Here is a 24,325-nt window from a genome sequence, read left to right on the forward strand (position 1 = left end):
CCAATTTTGTTTAGTTTTTTAAAAACGCACGCTGACATGACAGCTGTCATGATACAATCTAACAAAATTGTTTCGAATGAAATGAAAGACAACTAAGAGCTACTAGAAAAAACCGAACAAACTTTTTGGCCAACCCAATATAATGTCTAGTGTAACACTAGAAAATTAGTAAAACAGTGTATATCAGCAAGTTAATGGAGGACAAATACCATTCACAAAAATCAATTAAGGGGAATGCAGATAAACCACATGGCAAAAGGTTAATTTGGTTTTTAAAACTAAGAACTTGCTGTTCATCAAAAGACATCCTTAAGAGAGTCAAAAGGCAAGTCATACTATATACAGGACTTACACAAAATTCTTAAAAAGTATATTAGAAAAACAGAACCTTATAAAAAATAAGCAGGACACTGAACTGATAATTGTCAAAAGAGGACGAATAAGTATACAAAAGGGTGTTCAGCCTCATTAGTAATCAGAGAAATGCAAATTAAACCACATCAAGATACAATTACACACCTACTGGAATGGATAAAAGTAAAAAGAATCAATTTACCAGGTGTTGGTGAGAATGAGGAACAATAAGAATGCTAAAAACACTGCCAGTGTTCCACTTTAGTAGATTAATCTCAAACTGCTTTCCAAAGTTGATTATATGAATATCAGGACCCATAAATTTCACTGTGAATTATACTGAACAAAAATGCACGTGCACTACGAGATATGTGAAAGAATATTCGTAGCAGCATTATTCGTAAACAGTGGAAACTATCAAATGCTCATCAATGGATTGGATGAATCCACTGTATTGCATTTATGTAATGGAATGAATGCTAAATAGTTTTGAAAATGAAGTACAGTTACACTCAAAAACATGGAAGAATCTCATCTCACAAGTCTAATGCTGACCAAAATAATCCAGAAGCCAAACCAAAACTAAAAAAATAAACATACTCTGTGATTATATAAAGTTCAAGAACAGGTGAAACTAAACCACAGTATTAGAAGTCAAGACCCTAGTTATCTTTGGGGAAGATGAATGTGGTAACCAGGAAAGGGCATGAGTGGGGGTGCTGGGAGGTAGGCAATATTTTATTTCTTTGACTGGATGTTGGGTGCATGGGTGTTTGCTTTGTCATAATTCATTGAGTTGTTCACTTGTTCTGGGTACTTTTCTGTATGTGTTTAGTAATTAAAAAATTAAGTTGGAAGGAAAAATATTACTAAACAAAACAATAAATAAGATCAAAAAGTCTGATCTTGGTTGTAAGTCAACTTTTAAGTTTGAATGCATTGGGTAAACACCTACATTTGTTCTTGTCAATAATGTGGGTTTTGGTTCCTAAGGTTTGCTGCATTTAACTGGGTAAAGCTTTAGTGACTTTTAATCAATAGACTGGAAAATACATTAAACACATCACAATTATGGAGAATTAGCTGAAGCTAAATATGCTCATTTTCAAATTACTTTTAAATACCTTCATGTAGAAATGTCATATCTTTCTTGACAACAGGGAAGAGTGGAATAATTGGAGGCTGCATGCTTTGACTACTAAGAATATTTCTATATTTTGCCATGTTTCTAGATGGATCAAAAAGGTCTTGTAGATCTTGGAGGTGTTTCTCATACTTGCTTGGTAACTTTTCCCAAGTACCTCTGAGTCGTGCTACAGATGCCAGGTTCAAGCCACTGCCGAAGATGAGAATAAAAACATTAGAAAGGGACTTGTGGGAGAGAAAGGACTCAGGTCAGGAAAGTGTATAAACCAATCTTTTCTAATAAAGGTAAAATAAGCAGGGACAAATTTCAATGTGTTGAAATAAACAGGAGAACCATGAAAAAATAAATAAATAAAAGGGACTCCTTGATCTTAAGGAAAACTTCCTTCAAAGGAACTACATTACTTGCCTATGGTTGTATACCAACAGCCTTTATTTTGTAGTCTGCATGTAAATCACAAATATAGTAACTCCATAAAATAGGCATTTAACTTAAGAATAAATTTCAAGTATCACAATTTTTTATTTGCTCAGAAATAACTTTATGGACAAATTACCTATTTGAGAGTGGTGTAAGTGATAACAAGCGTTATATAAGAAGCAAGGCAAGTTCTGGGGCTGAAAACCTTCTTTCCTTGAGATTTTGGCCACTCATGTCCCTGATTCCAATACTTCCATATCCCTAGATTCTAATCCTGTTGTCCCTCAGGCCTTCATATATTCAATGTCTCCTCTCTATAGGATTTTAAACAAACTCAGATGGTCCTAACTTTAAAAATAATGCATGCCAATTAGGCTACAACTCCTCCTCCCTATCCCTTACCTCTATACTACCAACTCATAGGTATGCTGCTGAATGAATAGTGCAATTTTCTTACCAGTTGATCCCTCTTTTGTTCTCAGCCACCTGACTTTTACCAATACTATGGTATTTAAAATGTTCTCTTGATTTCTGATTTTAAAGTGTGGAGTTAAGGTATCTTTGTTCCCTCTGCTTCTCAGAAATCATCCCAAACAACTACAAGGATGAATAACAGGAATGCAAATTTCATCTCCACCAAAACTAAGATATCTGTAACTCCTAAACACATTAGAAAGGCTGTCAAAAAATAGTCAAGGTCAACTTTGAGTAGGCAAAATGCTGAAAAAGAATGCCTGCAGATGAAGATGTCAATGAAAGCTGGTAAAGCACAGCTCTCTGAAGCAGGTAACTCACCCAGAAGGCAAACCAGGAATCCCGTTTGGAAGAACACAACAGAGTCCATAGGCTGACAGAATTAGGAGCGGGCTGGACTCTGTTCTTTACCAGAGAGTGTCAGGGAAAGTAAGATTAACACAGTACACACAGTGATATAACATCTTGGCAAGAAGGAATTTAACAGTGACACAAGAAAGAAGGGAGAAACTGAGTTGTAAGCAGCCATAAAACTGCCAATTTTCATTTGCTGGAGAGAAGTAAAGGGTAAAACAATTCACATACAAGCTCTATTTCTGCTAGCCTGGGATACTGCCCTGGCTTTTCTCCCACATGAATCTCCTGCAGATAGATGGTATAGGAAAACTCATGTCATTCAAAAAGAAGGAATGAATACCAGAGCTATAACATGCTGCTACAAGGAAAAACAAAGACTTAAAGATCATAAAGCAGGAAAATGTTCCAACAATACAATAAAAACTGGGACTAATGACTCTAGCCATGATTTCAAATGAACTAATAAACAAAGAGTAATGCAGTGATACAGGAGTTTAGGGAAAAAATATATAAGTTGATAAAAAAGTTAAGTAAAGTTTAGAAAAGAATGGAAGAAAAAAATGCAACCAGCAGAGAAATGAAGGCAACACTGGAACCTACATAAAGAAAAAAAAAGACACTGCTAAAACCTTAGGCAAGTGACTTAAAAGAAAGGATTAACAAAAGCAATCAATGGAAATGGACAGAGCTGAAAAGAGCAAGAGAGAAAATAATGGATATGGAAGACAAAGGAGATCTAAAATACATATAACTGGTATCCTTGAAGAAGGAAACGAAAATAATGGAACTGAAAAAATATTCAAAAGTACAATTTGAGAAAACTATTCAGAAACAAAATAACTGAATCTATAGAATAGATACCACAGTTCCAGAAAACTTGATACAAAACTAAATGAGATGTGGAAACACCCATGTAAAGGTAAATGACTTCAGAGATAAGGAAATAATAAGGAGAGTAAACACAGAAACTTGAACAGCTATATAAAACGCTAGTTGTAGAGCCATTATCTATGAGGTTCCCAAGAAATTACATGTTAGACAAGAATTTTAAAGGCAGATAAACTGACACTGTAGTTCAAAGCCAACAGAAAAATACTCTGCATATGCTCAGGATATATAATTCCCATAAGCCCTTGTGCAAGAAATGACTAGAAAACAAACTTCAACCAGGAGATGACTGGAGAGAGTGATGTCAGCATTATACTGTCATAAGACGACCCTCATTTTACTCCCTGCCCCAACAACGAAAATTCAGCATCTATCCATGAACAGTAAGTAGTGCCTCTGTGGGAGTTGTGAGACCCAGAATCACAGACCAAGGGACCTGAGAGGAGCCTCACCCACTGGCATACTGGGTAACAAGCAGGTAGATTTGGATACTGGCTGTGGAACCTACAAGGGACTATGAAATGGTTCTGGCCCCTCTTAGCTGTGGTCTGGGAACACATGGAGAACACTGACTTGGGTGGTCAGCTACAGACAAGAGAGCCTCTGTGAAGTCCAGGTTTCCAGAGGGGAAGTTCAAGCACTCTGCTGGAATATAACAGAACAGAAAAAAAGAGTGCAGATACACTGGAATAGAAATAGCTCGACTTTGCTGGCATCAAGGAAAGCACAGCTTAAGCCTAAACTAGACGGCCTATGATTTCTCCCACAGGGGAAAGGGAGAGCCAGTGAGTGAATGCTTGGCTGCCCTAGCAGTGTAGGATGCTGCCAAAGACACTCATTCTGTCTTGTAGCATCCAGAGCACTAAAGTGGGAGCTCCATGACTGGGGGGAGGGAACAGATCAGAAGAGCAGCATATAAGATTCCAAGAGGTATTAAAGGGATGTGGTTCCTACTAAATGCTTCTGGATTCCAACAGGAAGCCCATCCAGGAGCCACAGGGAAAACCTCACTTGTAAACCCCCCAACGTACCCAAGAGCACCTGCAGCTCAACATGCACAAACCCACACCTCCCTCCACTCTGCTACTGGCTCCCTGTGCAAGGTCCCAAGAGAAAGCTCTGGTAGAGAGGAAACACACACAGGAAACAGGCCAGAGTCTGTGGGCAAAGAAGAAACCACAAACCTGAGCTGTAGCACTACCTTTAGGAAAAAAAAAAGAGACTATCAGCAGCTGACACAGTACATCCTAGGATACAGAGAAGACATACAAGCTTCAGAATTCTGCCACAAGAGGGAAAAGAAGCATGGAGCAGATGTATCCACACAATGCCTGAGAAAGCCTCAGAATCTATCAATATATCAAGAATGATGAAAGGTTTTTTATCCTGAAGGCAACTCATAAAACTCAGAGAAGGTGAATGCTATTTCAAATGCAAAAAGAGCAATGCAAAACTCCAAGTAACATGAAAACTGAGGGAAACACGACATCACCAAAAGTTCACAGTAATCTTCCAGTAATCAAACTCAAAGACATGGCGATCTATGATTTACCTAACAAAGAATTCAAAACAGGTGTTCTAAGAAAACTCAATCAGCTATAAGAAAACAAAGACAATTCAACGAAATCAGGAAAACAATATATGATCCAAATGAGAAATTTAACAAAGATATAGACATCACAAGAAAGAACCAAATGAATATTCTGGAGCCGAAGAATTCAGTGAATGAAATGAAAAAATGCACTAGAGAGCATCAACATCCAGTAGACCAAAGAGAAGGAAAAATCAATGAGATAGAGGACAGGAACTTTGAAATAACTCAATCTGAGGAGAAAAAAGAATGAAGAAAGTTGGGAAACCATCAAAAAAAACACATCCCAATATACAAACCACTGGAGTTCCAGAGGGTGAAGTGAGGGAAAAGGAGGCAAAAAGACTATTTAAAGAAGTATGGCTGAGAACTTCCCAAACCTGGCAAGAGATCTAGACATCCAAGCTCACGAAGCTAATTGGTCACCCCATTATTTCAATCTAAAACAACTTTCTCCAAGACACATTATAATAAAGGCAGCAAGAGAAAAAAAGATTGTAACTTACAAAGGAAACCCCATTAGGCTATCAGCAGATTTCTTAGCAGACACCTTACAGGCCAGGAGAGAGTGGTCTAACAGTCAAGAGTACTCTATCTGGCAAAGTTATCCTAGAGAAATGGAGGACTTTCCCAGAAAAACAAGAGCTGAGAAATTCACCATCACTAGATGTGCCTTATAAGAAATGCTAAAAGAAGTTCTTCAAATGAAATGAAACGATGCTAACTAGTAACATGAAAACATATAAAAATATACAACACTCTGATAAAGTATACAGTTAAATTTAAAAAACTCTCAACACTGAAATATGATGGCATGTTAACTAGAGTATAAAGGTTAAAGGACAAGAGTGTCAAAAATAACTCTAGCTACTACAATTTGTGAATGAATACACAATACAAAAAGGCAAATTGTGACATTAAAAACATAAAAGAGGGGGTAGGGTTTTGTATGTGACTGAAATTTTATCAGTGTCAAACAGACTGTTAATAAGATGCTTCATGTAAGTCTCATGGTAACCACAAAGCAAAAGCCTATAGTGGACTCACAAAAGATGAAAAGGGAATCAGAGCATACCACCATGGAAAAGCACCAATTCACAAAGGAACACAGCAACAGAGTCAAAAAGTTAACAAGGGAATTATAAAACGTCCAGAAAACAATTAGATGGCAGTAGTTAAGTCCTTACATTTCAATAATTACTCTAAAGGTAAATGGACTGAATTTTCCAATCCAATGGCACAGTTACTGGTGGATAAAAAAAACCAAGATCCCACTATATACTGCCTACTCAACTCAGCCTAAAGGATACAGACAGGCTCAAAGTGAATGGATGGAAAAAGATATTCCACGCAAGTGGAAACCAAAAGAGAATAGAGTTATTTATGTCAGACAAAATAGACTTTAAGTCAAAAATGGTAATAAGAGACAAAGAAGGTCATTATATAATGATAAAGGGGTCAACTCAGCAAGAAGACATAAGAATTGTAAATATGTATGCACCCAACAGCACAGCACCTAAGTATATTAAGCAAACACCAACAGATCTGAAGGGAGAAAAAAACAATACAGTAATAGCAGGGGACTTCAATATTCCACTTTTAGCAATGGATCTATCACCCAGACAAAAAAATCAACAAGGAAATGTTGGACCTGAACCATACTTTAGATCAATGGACCTAACAGATATATACAGGACATTCCATCCAACATCAGCAGAATACACATTCTTCTCAAGCATGCACAGAACATCTTCCAGGATAGGTCACGTAAGCCACAAAACAAGTCTTAGCAAATTTAAGAAGACCCAAATCACACCAAGTATCTTTTCTGACCAGAGTGTGTGAAACAGCAAGAGGAAAAATGGAAAATCTACAAATATATGGAAATTAAGCAACACACCCCTGAACAATCAATGGGTCAAAGAAATCAAAGGGGAAATTAAAAAATGCCTCTAAACAAAGGAAAATGGATATACAACGTTCCAAAATTTGGTGGATGCTTCAAAAGCAGTTCCAAGACAGAAGTTTATAATGATAAATAATTATATTAAGAAAGACCTCAAGTAAATTACGTAACATATGTAACCAGAACTAGAAAAAGAAGAAACTAAGCCCTTTGGGAAATAACAAAGATCCAAGTGGAAATAAATAAGAGACCAGAAAAACAACAGAAAAGATCAATGAAACTAAGAACAGGTTTTCTGAAATAATAAACAAAACTGACAAACCTTTGGCTAGACTTAAAAAAAGAGAAATAAATAAAATATGCTATTTAATTCCAGCCATAAGTGATTGATTTGCCTGTGTCATCTCTGCTGAAAAGTCAATATATCCTTTATATTCTGTAATGTATTTTAATATAAAATGTAAGAATACAAAGCAATTAACTTTACATGAACTATCGAAAATATATATAATAAAATGTTCTTCATAACAAAACAAACCTCCTAACCAAAGCAAAGCCTCTTAACCAAATCTCGCCTTTCTTATGCCCATCTTGGGGCTGCTGTCCACCACCCTCGCTCAAATCATTCTGTTTCCTTGGCTTTAATGACACTATCAAAATTGTGCTCTCCTACTGTTTCTTAATATTGATCCTCTATTTCTTTGGCTGGACTCTCTTCTTTACCTCCACCCTGAGGATGGTCTCTAAGGTATGGTTTTTAGCTCTTTACCATTTTCTTTGGACACAGAGATCTCTGCTGGTGTCGATCAATTTTTTTTTTTTAATGGAATACTCTGAAACTGAGCCTATAACTCTCAGATTCTTTACTCCATGCTTTCTAGCCTTCTAAGTGTTTATCAATGGCATCTCTGTTCTCTTGTTTTAGACCCAGCTGTTAAAAACTGTGAGGTAGGTGGTGTAATTCTTGAATTTCACAGATGAGAAACCGGTCTTCAGTTTCCCCTTGACACGTTAGAGGCAAGATTCAAATACAGGTGCAGTTGATTCTAAAGGTCACTCTATTAATCTCTATTCAATACTTCCTCCACAGTGCCTAGTTCAATTGCATCCACTGGTAAATTTCATAAAGGAGTTTTCTATTACTATGACAGATTTATGATTAAAAAGTTCCTTAAAGATTCTAATTTTATCTCATGTGAGTATTAGGAATAAATCATAATTAATTTTTTGGAGGGTGTGCATAGATGGGATTAGTTAAGGTAGCTATTATGCTGCCATATACAAGCACATGGCCTTATAAACAGACCAAACTACCACTACCCTCCACCATTAAAATCAGACTTGCTTTAAGAGGAATCCCTCTGTTGGTCAGCATTGTGCTGGATGAGGGTCAGAAAATAAATTACCTAGACCTAGATTCTCATAATAAGTGAAGAGAAGGAAGAAGGTTCCCAGGAGCTCATGTAACCATCCACATTTCCTGGGCTTATAAACTTTGAAGGATTTTTACAATTCTTATGGCCCAGCTTTTGTCTGAGTGGTAACACATTCACTGATACCTTGTATAGTCTGTGGGAAACAGGAAGAGGTCACCAAATGGCTGCTGCTGTTATTACTGTTGCTGCTGTTGTCACTTCAAAATAGCAATTTTAAGTTAGTGCATTAATACCATTAATTTTTAGTGCATTAATTTTTCAGTGTCAAATCATGGTGAGGCAGGTACTGCCTGTTGCACAGAAGTCTGATGATAAAGACAGCTATTGGGCATACATCCAAGAGGGTATAATACCTCAAAGGGGGAGAAAGGAAGAAAACTGGGAAGGCAATCACCTATACTTACCAAAAAAATGTTTAAGTGACTGAAAGATGGAAGAAACAAAAAGAGAAAAAAACCAGTCTCACCAGAATGGAAAATACATTAAATCTAACAATATTTATATAAACACATATTAATTGAACTTTTCTTCTCCTAGCCATTTAATACCTAAGAAGAAAATCAGCTTCATGTCCAGTATCATGACAAAACCATAAAGAAATATTTGTACAAATTTACCTTATTATTGCAAACATGGAATTGAAGTTCTTACATTCTCGACAATGAAGTGCAATTTTAATAAAATGTTTAATAATCTTCATTCGTTTGAGCTGATTTGATTCAGTTAAAATCTCTGAGGCCACCCAGAATGTCTCTTGGTTTACAATATCTTCAAATTCTTTCAAGTGAGTATTTCCTGTTTTTGAATCTAACTTAAAAAGGTCATCAATATATTCAGTAGGCTCAATATTACGAAATAAATCAAAGTCCCTCATTGACAGCTGAGTGGCCACCTCAATAGTACTGAGCTGCAGCATGGATAGCTGGCTTTCCTTAATTAGTTCTTGAGCATCTTCATCTGAACAGAGGGTTTCTGTTTCCATGTTATTTTTTAAATAATACCTAAAAGGAAAAAAATTGTTTTTATAAGTGATTTCACATTTATAAGAACACTTTCCCTCTATCACTGTTGTCAAAATATCATTATACTGTTAATAACTTTTTGCCAGCAATGTCAGCAGAATATTGACTTAACGATAAGACAGAGGGACTTCCCTGGTGGCACAGTGGTTAAGGCTCCGTGCTCCCAATGCAGGGGGCATGGGTTCGATCCCTGGTCAGGGAACTAGATCCCACATGCCACAACTAAGGAGGCCACCTCCTGCAACTAAGACCCAGTGCAACTAAATAATAAATAAATATTTTAAAACAAGATAAAATGGAAAATTAATATTTTAAATAAGAAGACTTTGAAGAAATTTTCCTCTTATTCGACCATTTAACATCTATTATTTTAAAGTGTAAAAATAATGTAGATTATGCTGTGAACTTAATCATTTTAAGAAACTACTCTCATGACATGTGAAGAATCACGTGTATATTCTTGAGAACAAAAGCTTTGTGAGGGCTCTATAAGGATATAGGACACATAATAGGTACTATACAAATACTTATTCATGGATAGCATGAATAAACTCCTGAATCAAGACTGTTCACATCTCTACTCAGAAGTTGTTGCTGCACTCATTCCCTTCTTAACTCTAAATTTCCAAGAGAAGCAAAGAAGAATAAAACCCATAAAGGAGGGAAACTCTTCCACTACTGATTTCTCCCTTGATAAATCCAAAACCTCATTCCAGCAAACAGCACTGACCAGTAACCATAAAAAAGATCTTCATTTGCCTTTCACCTTTTTAGATGAACAATTTTATGGCACTTAAAAGCTAAGAGATGGGTTAAGTAAAGAATTCACAATTGGGAAATATACAGGGCTGTTGCTGCAGAAGAGGTTACATATTGTATCACATGTAGTTTTTACTTCATTCTTTTCTAACATACAACTTGATCTAAGTCTAAGTTTGTGTCCATCTATGTTTTATTGTCAAGGAATTATATTTCTTTTTCTTCTGCCTTTAAACTGTTCACATGCCTAAGAGATTACCATAAATAAGTGTTGAAACTCATACTATAGATAATAAAATTATATCTAACATTTAAAGTATGTTATGCTTATTAACTCATTTAATTCTCATAACATTCCTCTGAGGTAGGTTCCATTATTATCATCCCACTTTATGATGAGAAAATTCAGGCACAGAGAAACTAAATAACTTGCTCAAGGTCACATAGCCAGACCAGGGATTTGAATTTGGGCAGTCTGGCTCCAGGGTCCATGCTCTTAACCACTATGTAAAGCCAGCAAAGCAGCGTTAACCCACTCTTTCTTAACAGCAACCATGATGGATAGTCATTTTAAGGTTTCCAAGGATTTCATCCTACATATGAATCTGGGCTCACTAAAAAGACTGCATTATTGTCAGAGAAAATCACCAAAGAACAAATGTAGTACTAAAACTATCTTCTAGTTGATCAAATAATTTTCAGAGCACATTAAAAACATTTTAAAAAAGTTTTCCTGTATATTCATAAAAGGAAAACTACTAAGAAAAAGAATTATGAAAACTATGACTTCTTCTGCCCAAAGTACATACTGGTCATTTAAAAAGCAAATTTATAAATTAACATATATACACTCAGATACATATAAAGATATGGATCATCTAGTTTCCCCCTCTAAAAAACAGGGATTGGACTATACCAGTGGTTGTAAGACTTCATTTTAGCAGGAGGGCTAAAATATTTTAGAACACTATCCTCCCTTTCTTTCTCCCACTTTTGGGCAGCACTTATTAGTGCTAACACTCTAAGATTCTATTATACATAATTACGGAGACAACAGAAAGCTAACAAAAGAGAAATACATGTTAATCTTAGAGAGAACTCAGTGGACCTAAAAACATGATGTTCCTAATTAAAGTATCTCTTTTAGCATGGAATCTTCAAAAACACATGTAGAAATAAGTACATTCATTAATAAGCACATTCACCTTCCATTGAGCTGAATTCTATCAGCTAATTTGGAGAACTGGTCCGGAAGTCTCCTCTGTTTTATGACACCCTCAGGAGTAACAGAAACTTCACAGAGAGAATATGTGTCAGATGCACCAGTCAAACCAAATTCATGAATAGCTTGACAAACAACTTCTTTAGCTGTAGTGTCTTTACAGATGATAATGTAGCAACTTTGTTGATCTGCTTTGAAAACTCTTATAACTTGATCAGGAATATCTGTATAAATACAAAAATATGTCCTGTTATTTTCCAGAAAATGGCTTTTAAACTCTTCAAAAAATAATTTGGAAGACAATGATCTCTCTAAACAGTAATATATATATTTCTATTTCAGGAGGTTAAGAGAAATCAATGCTGCATTTATTAATAAATAAATGTATCTTTTCAGATGACAAAATATTAATATATGTTCACAGGAAAACACCAAGAAAAAGAGAAAAATTAGAGTCATACTACGCATACAATTTGGAAGCCACAAAATTTTTATTATAAACATTTTAATGCCATTAAATATTCTTCAACAAAACATTTTTTAATGGAGGCATAGGACTTCACAATATGTATCTGATAATTTGAAATGATCCAAACCCTTAATCACAGACATTTACCTTGCATATCACTTTCCTTTATTATAAGTAACAGTATGATAAATAATTCCCCCCACCCCAAACTCTCCCTGTAGATAAACCTTTGCACGCAAGCTGATTATTTCCTCAGGGAAAATCCAAAAAAAGAGAAATGCTGAGTTAGAGGGCATACATATTGTTAAGGTTTTTGAAATATAGTTCTGAACTGTTCTCCAGGACAGTTATATTTTATCATCCTAGGGTATAAAGAGAACAATTTTCGTCACACTCTTATCAAAACTGTTTATTAAAACTTTTTTTTTTCCATTTTGAAAGCCCTATTGCATTTCTGCCCTCCAAAAATGTGTCATTATTTTATATTTCACTTCTTGGTTACTGGTGAGACTCACTGGTTTAATGAACCATTATTATTCCTTTTTAAAAATACCTTTTGGTATTCTTCATGCTTTTTCCTACTGAATTATACTAAATACCAACACAGCCTACTATGAAGTGGCAAATGTCTTCTCAGATTTTATATTTATATACTTTAACACAGGAAAAATTTAAATATTCATGTGGTTAAATCTCAGTCTTTGCCTTTGTGATTTCTGCTATTAGTAAATAAGTCCTACTTTAAGATAAATGTTCATATATTATGTACATGTAAATAATGGTATTTTTCCCTCTTACTCTACCATATTTCTTTTTCTTCTTATATGGCATTGGCTAAAACTTCCTGAACAATGATCAATATGACAACAGTGGGCTAATTTTTTAATATAATTATATTTTTATTACATAATTTACTATATAGTTAAAAATAATTAAGTGAAAAGAGAGTTAACATGAAAAACTTAAATTTTTCCTCATGATAATAAATTGTTACAAAAATTTCTTTCATTTTAAATCAGGAAAAATGTATTATTGTGGATATTTTTGTCATGTGTGTAGTGGGGGTGGGCTGGGGATATTTTGGTGGCTCAAGTAATGGTATATTCTTTGCCTAGCATTACCTCCTTCTTAGCATTGTATAAATTGTAAGATTAAGAGGAAAAGAAAAATTACAAATTTGTCTCAAAACCACCTGAGGTATAATCCTAGCTAAAGGAAAGAGAAGAATAATGAAATAGATGTGGGAGGAAATAATTTCACAGAATAAAGTATGCAGTGAGGCTGAGGACACAAAAAGACAGAGACTGACTCTCAGGACTGGAAGAGTCAACTGAGTGTACACAAATACAATTCCAGGAAGAAGGATTCTTAGCCAACAGATATTTTGAATGTTCTGGGTCTACTGTCAAATTGGAAGCAGAATACTTCATCTATTCAGGTCCCCTTCGTAAGATGCACGCACCAAACTGCCTTTTCTTAAGGTATGCAAAGATCTGAGTCACCAAACATCTCTTGTTCCTATTTCTTTGCAAATGAGTCAATCCTCAGCATGTTGCTGACATTATCAGGTTTCTAAGTCTACAAGGCATAATGTAGGACCTTAATCCATGCGAACGAGATGCTTCTCTACTCTGGGCTAGAAAATGCAAGAAGTTGGAAATTTCAGTTTTCCAAAAGAAAGATACTGGACAGAACAATTTCATTATCCCTTTTATCTCTACAAAAGGTGTCAAACAACTACTATTATTATCTGTATTGTTCCTACCCTCTTCACAAAAATAGGTCTCAGTTGTCCAGGACTCTTGAGTTGGATTTGTTTACTAGGTCTTTGGGGGCTGAGCCTCAGCCAGCAGAGCTGGCTGACCTGGAAGGAATACGGAGATGTTCTGATCCCTTTTATTAATTTCTTCAGAGAAATTTATTCACAAAGACAGGTGGGGAATTTGCATACATTTCTCTTGCTGCTAACATACTATAACATCTGGGAAGGAACAGATGTCTGTATCTTGTGTATCCTGCTAAACACTGTACTCTGTTACACTCTGTTAAATTCATACTCTGTTAAAACCACTTGTTTCACATGCAAAGGACAAACTGACATACGGTCATGTAAGTGGGATTCAGGCATCATAAATGGGTAGCTCTAGAACAGATCTGCAAACAGAATTATCCAAACGGTACTCCATAACCCAAACCTGGTTAATTCACCAAGATAATAAATGCCAAATGAGAAAAACATTTCAGAGCACATTTTCAACACATTTTCAGAGACACTGGAGGAAAAAATTTCTCCGCGCAGATATCAGTGTCAATGTAAACCTCTTTTTCCATTTTAGAATTGCTACCTGTATAACACATATATTTTCTTTACAAACGTGTGTTAGCAGGAGAACATCATACATGCCAAACATAATACTTGGCACATGGCAGACACTCAAATGTTAACTGTTTAGATGAATGGTAAATATGAAGTTAGAATAAAGTTGAATCAAGAAGAAAAAATGATCTAAACATTTCAAATTTTAGGCACAAAGCTAGAATGCACATAAAAATATAATCCTGTAAGCAAAACAGACATTTAAAAAGAATCTTGAAGCAGTACAGCATTTATCAGTCTTATGATGCATATTCCATAATAAAATTCTTACATAATAGGTAAATGAATTCAAGAACTGAAATTCAGATACCTGGACTTCCAATCCAAGGGCAAAATTTCTAGAGTGTTAACTATCTCTCATAAATAAAATTAAAAAATGAGTAAGTGAAGGATACATGTTTTGACCTTGAGATTACACTAAAAATAGAACTTTTTAGGTATTTAAGATGATCATTTAACAAAAGCAGAAGACTGCCTCTTCATTCTGCTTTAAATTGTTAATAACTGTACAAATATTTATGGAGTGCCAGTTATACATCATTAGTGTTCTAGGTGATGAAGATGAAGTAATAAATGAGATTGACAAAGTCTCTGCTTGCAGAGATTTGCTTATATTCAAGAGAGTAAGTGGTGGTTCAAGGAAAGACAATAATCAAGTAAATAAGACAATCGGTATAGTGAAAAGTTCAAAAAGCAAACACAGGGTAGTGGTATAATGGTATGGATTAAGGATTGGCAAACTTGTTCTACAAAGGGTCAAATAGCAAATATTTTATGTTCTGCAGGCCAAGAGGCAAAACAGATACTATTTCATAGATACTTATATAACAAGAAAGAAAGCAAATTTCCACAAAAATCTTGACAAAATTAAAAATATATCAATAATGCAAACCTACAACATGTAAAGATATGTAAACACAGAGGTTTAGGCAACACTGCAAACATCCACTAAAAGGGGACTGGTTAAACAACGCTATCAGATGTTCAAAAAATCGTGGTAGAATACATTCTGATACAGAAAGGTATTTACGGTATATTGCTAAGTGAAATGGGCTAAGTGGAAAAAAATTATATCATTTGGGGTGAAGGAAACGATACACACATTTTATGTGCTCTGAAATTTCTGGAAGGATGTAGGAGTAAATGAACAATTGTTAATTCTGGAAAGCGGAGACTTTTATATTTTATCCTCTCTCTGCAAATAAAAACTTTAATATATGTTCCTTTACAATTAAAAATTAGTTAAAATACTTGCAATGCAAAAAGAATTTGAAGTTTACTAAATATTAACGAAGTCAAATAAAAAGTTTGTGCTATTAAATAAAAAAGAATAAGCAAAAAGTTCCATATGAAGACTCAGAAAAAAAATTCAGTTTTAAAATTCTTTTAGCTATACTCTGAATTCTTCTTTTAGGCCTCATCTCACATTAAGTCCAAAAATTCTGAAAACACTTTTCACAAGTTACAGAATAGCATGTATACTCTAATTCTATGAGTATAAAAACATATATATTCAAAGAAAATGACTGAAAGAATATACGCCAGTTTACACTGGCAACCTTGTAAGTGTATAGAAAAGTTCTGCTTCCTATTTCATTCAATTCTGTATTATTTGACTTTTAAAAATATAGTAAAATACTGCATACAAACATAAGCAATAAAATACCATAGTCTTCAAGATACTTACAGTAAAAACCAACAGCTGTAGGCAGCAAAAACAAAGCAAAACCATAAAAAAGTCAGCAATCAAAAGCAAACTATTAAACAGTTCTGTAGCTTTGTCCTTAGTTTCTAATAACAATTTAAAACATGCAGCAAAAATATAACTGAGATGTAGACTGATAAAAGCTAGTCAAACTTGGCTGATGTCACACATGTACTACAATATACATACGTGATGTACACAGCTAATCTAAAATTCAGTGCTGCCATATATGACTGATGGAGCTGAACTTGAAATTAATTGGTAATAAATATTTTATTCAACATAAATACAAATAGCATGGCAGAAAGCCTTTTGTAAAGTTGCTCATTTGGGGGTTTACAAATATAATTTTAAGTTAAATTCCTATCTTGTATGTGTTCATTCCTATTGCTGATATGGACAAAGGCTACATACTGAGCTTTGCAGACTGACCTTCTCTGAATAGATTTTAAAAGGGCATCTTCAGCCCTTTCAACATGTTTTCATTGAGAGAATTATGCAATCAATCTGAAATCAAGTTGAGTAGTACATCCTCTTCAGAGATAAGAATTTCAGTGCCATGGGGCTTACAGTTTCTGAATTTTAGTAATTCCAACCTCTCTCTTCCTTTCGCACCCCCAGCTAAATCCCCAACTTCTTCTCTCTCTCCTTTCCCTTCTACCCATCCCTTACCCACCCTGCAACCCAGCCACACTTCTAGATATGCCAGTGGCAAAAACACAGCCATAAATCAATAATCATAAGTCAATCAATCTATAAATCATATATCCCTAAATACTTGTCTTACGAAAGTACAGATGCATATTTAGTTTGTGCTTTTGTAGTGCTCAAATATTTTATTTGTGAACATAGTGTAAGAAGTACTGCTGTGGAACACACACACAAACACAGACACAGAAATAAATTCCCATGCTACCACATGACAAGCAATGTAAGAGAGACAATGAAAATGTGCTAGAGATTTCTGGAAAAAGAGATACTGATTCTGCATCAGAAGGACCTGGGATTCCCAGATGAGGTAACAACTGAGTTCAGCATTGAGGAATAAGAAACATTTCATGGGATATGCAGGGAGAAAACACCAAAGGTGGCAGACAACATGGGCAAAGAGAGTTCTGAAGGTACATGCCATACTCAGGAAAGACAGAAGAGGTAACAGTGGGGAGAATGGCAGAACAGGAGGCTAGAAAAGGGGTTAATTATGCTTTAAAAATTGGATACCAACAGTTATTAAGTTATTGTCTTTAGGCTCCAAACCCATGCTGCCCTGCCACAATGGGGCTGGGACTCTGCAAACCACATTTCTTCTTTGCCAATTGTCTCCCTCTTAGGTTCTGCCAAAAAAGGGCACCAGAGGTAGACTGCAAGGTTAGAGGAAGAAGAGACTTGCTGCTTTATGTTCTTACTTCTGGGTATGTGGCTCTAGTATCACTCAAGCAACACTCCTTCACCCTGGTAGTGGCATTTTTTCAAGTGCCAGAAGCTGAATCCAGTTTGCAGTTTCCTGTGATGCCTTAGTGCTTGCTTTTTTACCTTTTTACATAGAACACTTTACTTTATACTTGGTAACAATTTCTGATACTAAACACATGGAGTGGTTTCTATCTCATGACTGAACCCGGAACTAATAGAAATCACTAGAAATTTCTAAGCCAAGTAACGACTCATCGAAACCTTCACTCTAGAAATAACACTGGTAGTCACATAGAGGGTAGGGTGTATCAAAGACAGACTATTGGGTTTAGGAATCTCTCTAAAGAGGGGAAGAAGCAAGTGAAATAAAAAGGAAGAAACAATGTGCAGAACAACTTTCTACTGTGTTTTTATGTTATGCCTTACATTTTAAATTTATGTTGCTGTATTAAAACATAAACTTTACTACTACATTTATACTTCCTCCTATCTAATGCTGAGATTTATATAATTGAGTTCTTCCCTTTTCCCACTAGCTGATAGAGATTTAGCGTCAAAACTGAAGCTGAATCACAACTATGCCCATCTTTGTAGAGGTTTTTTTTTTTAATTTTATAAGAGCACCTTTTACATTGTTATAAAATTTGGAGAATGGATTGGTTAAAACGTTGAAACCTGAGACTGGAGATATAAATAGTGGTGAGTTTATGAAAGCTCTCACTTACCACAGCAAGAAATTTGGCTTATAAACTTTTGACAATTTTATCAAGTAGAAATGGGCTTAGCTGCATGTAACAGAAAACCTAACAAAAGATTAAGCAAATTGACACATTTTTGTAGAGGTGTTTTTTTCCCTCCTCTCCTTGGACCCAAGTATATATTTCAGTTTTTAACTGTATGTGTCTTTTACTTAAAGCCATCTCAAATCCATTCAAATGGTGGATATATAAATAATTCTTCAAAGTGTTCCTTTGAAGTTACATAGTTAGATGACAATTTCTGCCTCTGAGCATGAACAGATGCAGAAAAATAAACGATGTCCCACAATGAAAGTCTGAATACCAGTGAAAACGATGATATAGTACTTTAATTAACAATGCTGTATATAACAAAAACAACTTTAGCTTCAGGTGGTGGAGAGAAAAATCAGTGTTTCTGGAAAACTACTAACACACTTCTGTACATCATAGAGGAAGGTAAGTGAGACAACTTAGACTAAAATAATCTGTCTTATTCCTTTCCACATTCTGGGTAACAAGTCTCTTGACCGAGAAGAAGTATCTCTGCTTTCATTCCATTGCTCTGATTAGGGTTACCAACAGATAATGTACTTCTCTTTCATAATGGAAGTACCATCACTTCAGTTTAGACAAAAAGACATAATGTTCTCTTTAGCTTTTTTGCATTAAGTCAAAATATAGAGGTGAGAAAAGAGGACTGCAAGCAAATCCAGTATTTGTTGCACAAGGCTCAACCACCTATTTATGTATCTGGTACCAACATGGCTGAATAAAATAAACAAAAATTACCTGAGGGATTAGAAAAATCCAACATGCTGGTGGTAGGTTGCAGGAGATCGGGGCTGCTGGATGAGAGTGTTCCAGGGATAGGCATTATGGCCAAACTGTGCCTACAGTGTCTCGTTCCCACAATGCTGTCGTCCTGTGATTGGCTCAGGCCTACATCACTTCAAAAGAATGTAATATATCACTTTAAAGTATTTGAGGGGTCTTAACAGTAAACATTTCTGTTCTCTGTACACTAAGGCATAATAGGACCAATTCAAAGTAATGATTTTAAAATAGTACAGCAATTTAAAAAATAGGAAAAGTGTAATAATGAAAATGGCAATAAAGTATTTTTTAACAATTACACTCAAATAAAATTTAACTTACACATCTAGGTAATTCTACTACAGTTGACCCTTGAACAACGCAGATTGAACTAAGCAGGTCCACTCATGCACGGATGTTTCTCAGTAGGAGTAAATACTACAGTACTACATGGTCCGTGGTTGGCTGAATCCGCAGATGTGAGGAACCACAGACATGTAGGGCCAACTATAAATTTTACATGAATTAACCCCTGCATTGTTCAAGAGTGGAATGTACATTGTAATGTTTGTATTTCATATTTAGTTTCTGCTGGTTTTGGTAGAGAAAATGAACCTGAGTGGGGAGTCCTTGAGGTCTGCCAGTTTCATTAGACACTAATATATATACACCCAACAATGCACAGGGCTGCAGCAAGGTTCATCCTCTTGACTGAAAAGCTTGGTAACCTTCTAGGCAAAGGATGGAGTTGGGTGTGAACCCAAGCCAAAAATATGGCAGGTTGTAGAAAACAATGGGGCCAGGTTCAACTGACAAAATAAGACAGGTCTTTAAACATATGAGTAACCTGGGAACTGCTCAAACCAGCAAGTACAGAGAAAAGAAAACAGGAAGACGACATAGAAAATTGCAACAAACAACAAGAGCAATATGTGACAAATAGAAAGGAGAAGGAAAAAGAGGACCAAAAATGAAAATAGAAGAAAAAGAATTTTACAGTGTCTAGTTTATTCTAAGGGTATATTATTTCTTGTGTGATCTCTCAAATCTAGTTGTTTGGCTGTTTCCTAGATGAGAACATCAAAACCAAAGCAGAAAGCAAGTCATCGAAAGTTAACTGCCTGTAAAGGTTTCAAAAACAAATATCAATTAAATGGACATATTTAAGCAAATATAATATTTTCTTTAAAATATTTTAGAGGTGTTAAATAGGCAATTCTAAAACCATTTAAGAGAAAAAATAACAAATAAATGTAACCCTGTCACTTAAGGTTTAGATATCCTCAAAAGTTCTATAAAACATAGGATAAGCAAAACAATCCTATACAAACATAGGACAGCAATGAAGACTTCCATCAGCATCAACAACCAAAATACCACTTAGTTCTAAGCATTGGTTTTAACTGGTTAAAACCAATGCTTTAGGTTAATATTAATTCCCATCTATATTTTTTTCAGTGTAGCATTCTACCCAGTATTTGCTACATATACAAACAGTTATCACAGAATACTTACCTATTATCTTGGGATGGATTAATAAGGTCTGAGTGATATGGGATACTTCCTGAATATGTTAGGAGTTAAAAATAGGATGCAGGCAGATTAGGAAACTATGTTAAGATGGAGTTTAGAGGACTGTTAAATAAACAGCTAAAGGACTGTTAGGAGCCAGACAAGGATGAGAGCCAGGACAAGACAGAGAGAGAGAAGTCAGGGAGAAGCATGAAGACACGGAAGAAAGCAAAGATAAGTGTGTCAAGAGCAAGCTATGTCAGACAGACCTGGGTTATTAGCTGTGTGACCTCAGGGAAATTCCTTTCTGTTTCTGAACCTTGGTTACCTCCAAAATTGTGAATAATACTATCGATCCCCCAGGACTATGGCAAAGATTAAATTAGGTAATGTAGGTGAGCATTGTGGCACAGAGGAATACAGGATTCCTACTTTTAAGAAGATAGTAGTACTTTTACTGAAATTAAAATAGAATAATACAGGGACTTCGCTGGTGGCACAGTGGTTAAGAATCCGCCTGCCAATGCAGGGGACACGGCTCCAGCCCTGGTCCGGGAAGATCCCACATTCTGTGGAGCAACTAAGCCCGTGCGCCACAACTACTGAGCATGCACTCTAGAGCCCGTGAGCCACAACTACTGAAGCCTGCGGGCCTACAGCCTGTGCTCCACAACAAGAGAAGCCACCTCAATGAGAAGTCTGTACACCGCAACGAAGAGTAGCCCTGCTCGCCGCAACTAGAGAAAGCCCATGTGCAGCAACGAAGACCCAACGCAGCCAAAAATAAAATAAATTTATATATATTAAAAAAAATAGAATAATACACACCTAGGAAGGATTTTACACAATTCACACTGAGAAACAGATGCGGGCAGGGTGGGTACAACAGGTAAAGGCACTACAGAAAGAGGAAACGTTTTCCTGGGGGAGAGAATGCAGTCTAATCTTACAGATAAAGCAAAGGGAATATTTTATTTGGCAAGAAATTTTTATTCATGCTAAGTTCGTTCCTTGTAATTTTTTTAAAAGATTTTTTTGATGTGGACCATTTTTAAAGTCTTTATTGAATTTGTTACAATATTGCTTCTGTTTTATGTTTTGGTGTTTTGGCCGAGAGGCATGGGGGATCTTAATTCCTCGACCAGGGATCGAACCCACACTCCCTGCATTGGAAGGTGAAGTCTTAACCACTGGACTGCCAGGGAAGTCCCGGTTCCTTATAATTAGGTGTGTATTCCTAAAGATCAGCGCTAAATGCTTTAAGTTTAGGTAAGAGAAAAAAAGGAGGGGGGCTTTCAGACATATTTTATTTATAGCTTTGTAAGTATTCTGGCAACAATTCATATTACATAAAAAATAAAGATTTTTAAAAATGCAAGTCTTTCTTTGATTTTTGAAAACAAACCTGCCAGTTAGTTTTTGGACACAGAGCGTCAGGTAAATAAATCCAAGGAAGCAAACTGTTAAAAAGATTATGTGGTCCTACTAATAAACAAAGTCGAAACAACCTTAACAATGTTAAAAAGTTACAATTTTATTAAAGAGAACTGGCTGTCACTTGCAATAATCTGGAATTTACTATAGAGACTCAGAAGTGCATGAAATACTAAAGTCTTTACCTCTCTTACTGATGTTATTTAGCATTACCTCTGCTTTTTTTGTTTTTTTTTGCAGTACGTGGGCCTCTCACTGTTGTGGCCTCACCCGTTGTGGAGCACAGGCTCCAGACGCGCAGGCTCAGAGGCCATGGCTCACAGGCCCAGCCGCTCCGCGGCACGTGGGATCTTCCCGGACCGGGGCACGAACCCATGTCCCCTGCATCGGCAGGCGGACTCTCAACCACTGCGCCACCAGGGAAGCCCTACCTCTGCTTTTTAATAAGCAATAGCTATGACATTGCACAGTTAAAATAATATAAAGCTGGTTACAAATTCATGGTAATTAAGGTGAGAACATATATAAATGAAAACTACACTAATGTTATGTACAACCCCTGCTATGACATTAATGAAATAATCTAATTGACAAAATATCCATGCTTGCTTGGAAGCTGAATTTATAAAGTCTATCTGCAAATAATTATGTCATTTCTTACCAAAACAGTCTCCTAACAAGGTGATGCACTAACAGAAACAAGACAGTTTTGAAAAATTCCTCAATAATTCCTGACACTGAATCTACTTAGAATAAAAGTATATTTTAGTTTCATTACATGAAACTAAAAAAGCTGCATAAATATCATCAATATGCAAATAAAAAATAATCCCAATATTAAAAGCAAACAAGGAAAGAATGCTGACAAGAAATGGAAAGAAAAAAATAATTCCTAATAAGCAAACAAGGCAGCCTACTTCTGGGACTGTAACAATGAATTATGTACTTAGACAATCCATGATGAAAGAAAACAAAAGCTATGATTCAGATTTCCTGAATTGTGAAATATTTCCAGGTCAAGAAATTCCATATTGCTATGTCTTAATTTACAGATGTTATTCAAAATCAGTTAGTTTTTTTTTTTTTCCAGTTCTAATTTTCTGGAGTATTCTTTCATTTTAAAATTATGTCATGGTTAGGGATTTGGGGAATTACCTATTCTTATCTCAACTATTTGTTCCTTCCTTACATTCATTTTCTTTTCTCCTCTCACAGATGTGGACATTCTCTCTTACAGTATTTCTATGAAAACTCATGCACTACTCTTAAAGTGGGTGCTGCAAAAGACAGAGCCAAGTGCCCCTTCCAAAGAGTCCTGACACATAGGAGCCATCGAGAAATTGTGGAATTAAACTCATAAAAAATTTTTCTCGGGCTTCCCTGGTGGCACAGTGGTTGAGAGTCCGCCTGCCGATGCAGGGGACACGGGTTCGTGCCCTGGTCCGGGAAGATCCCACACGCGGAACGGCTGGGCCCGTGAGCCATGGCCGCTGAGCCTGTGCGTCCGGAGCCTGTGCTCCGCAATGGGAGAGGCCACAACAGTGAGAGGCCCATGTACCGCAAAAAAAAAAAATTTTTTTCTCAATTAAAAAATATTCAAACCAAAAAATTTTAAAAAACAAGCAAGCAAGCAAGAAATGGAAAATTTACCTATAAAGCTACTTAGAGAAAACCACAATCAACCTTCTTCCTTCTAGTCATTTCGTGGTAAACAGCACAATTTATTTAACCAGTCTTTTGCAATTAGACATTTGGGGTTTTCCAATTTTGTTTTATTATGAATAATATTACTACGAACATCTGTGTATAAATCTTCATCTAATTATTATCAGAAACTGAATTACTGAATCAAAACTATGAACATTTTTAAAGCTCTTACTAAAAAAAAAGGCCCAAATGCTTTATAGAAAGGTTGTATCATTTTATGTTCCCACAGCAATCTGAGCTTATTATCTCTCTTGTGTTATCAATTCAGAAACTGACTATTCTAACAACCTGTGGTGAAACAAACAATATTCCATTTAAAACTGTGTATCCTTATTATTATTATTTTAATTTTTGGCCTTGCTGCACAGCTTGCAGGATCTTAGTTCCCCATCCAGGGATTGAATCCGGGCCCATGGCAGTGAAAGCGCTGAGTCCTAACCACTGAACGGCCAGGGAATGCCTTACCCTTGATTATTATTGATTCAGAACATCTGATTCACGTTCTCTGCCTGTTTTTCTACTGAACTTCTGGGGGGGTGGGGTGGGGTGGGGTGGGGTGGGGTGGGGTGGGGTGGGGTG

At 35.9% G+C, this 24,325-nt stretch overlaps 1 protein-coding gene across 5 annotated transcripts in view; it reads right to left on the reverse strand.

The window, feature by feature from the left end:
* Positions 1–24,325, reverse strand: part of RAPGEF6 (Rap guanine nucleotide exchange factor 6) — a 221,043-nt gene that overhangs the window by 30,117 nt on the left and 166,601 nt on the right. For all 5 annotated transcript variants that reach the window (XM_029219185.1, XM_029219186.1, XM_029219187.1 and 2 more), the window contains 4 exons: positions 19,070–19,227; positions 11,560–11,800; positions 9,191–9,574; positions 1,479–1,690 (listed from right to left, as the gene is read on the reverse strand). In XM_029219185.1, the coding sequence (XP_029075018.1) occupies positions 1,479–1,690; positions 9,191–9,574; positions 11,560–11,800; positions 19,070–19,227 (995 nt within the window). The remainder of the gene's footprint in view (positions 1–1,478; positions 1,691–9,190; positions 9,575–11,559; positions 11,801–19,069; positions 19,228–24,325) is intronic.

Source organism: Monodon monoceros, unplaced genomic scaffold (assembly GCF_005190385.1).
Source record: "Monodon monoceros isolate NGI ecotype Baffin Bay Population unplaced genomic scaffold, NGI_Narwhal_1 Super_Scaffold_12, whole genome shotgun sequence".
NCBI classification, from domain to species: domain Eukaryota; kingdom Metazoa; phylum Chordata; class Mammalia; order Artiodactyla; family Monodontidae; genus Monodon; species Monodon monoceros.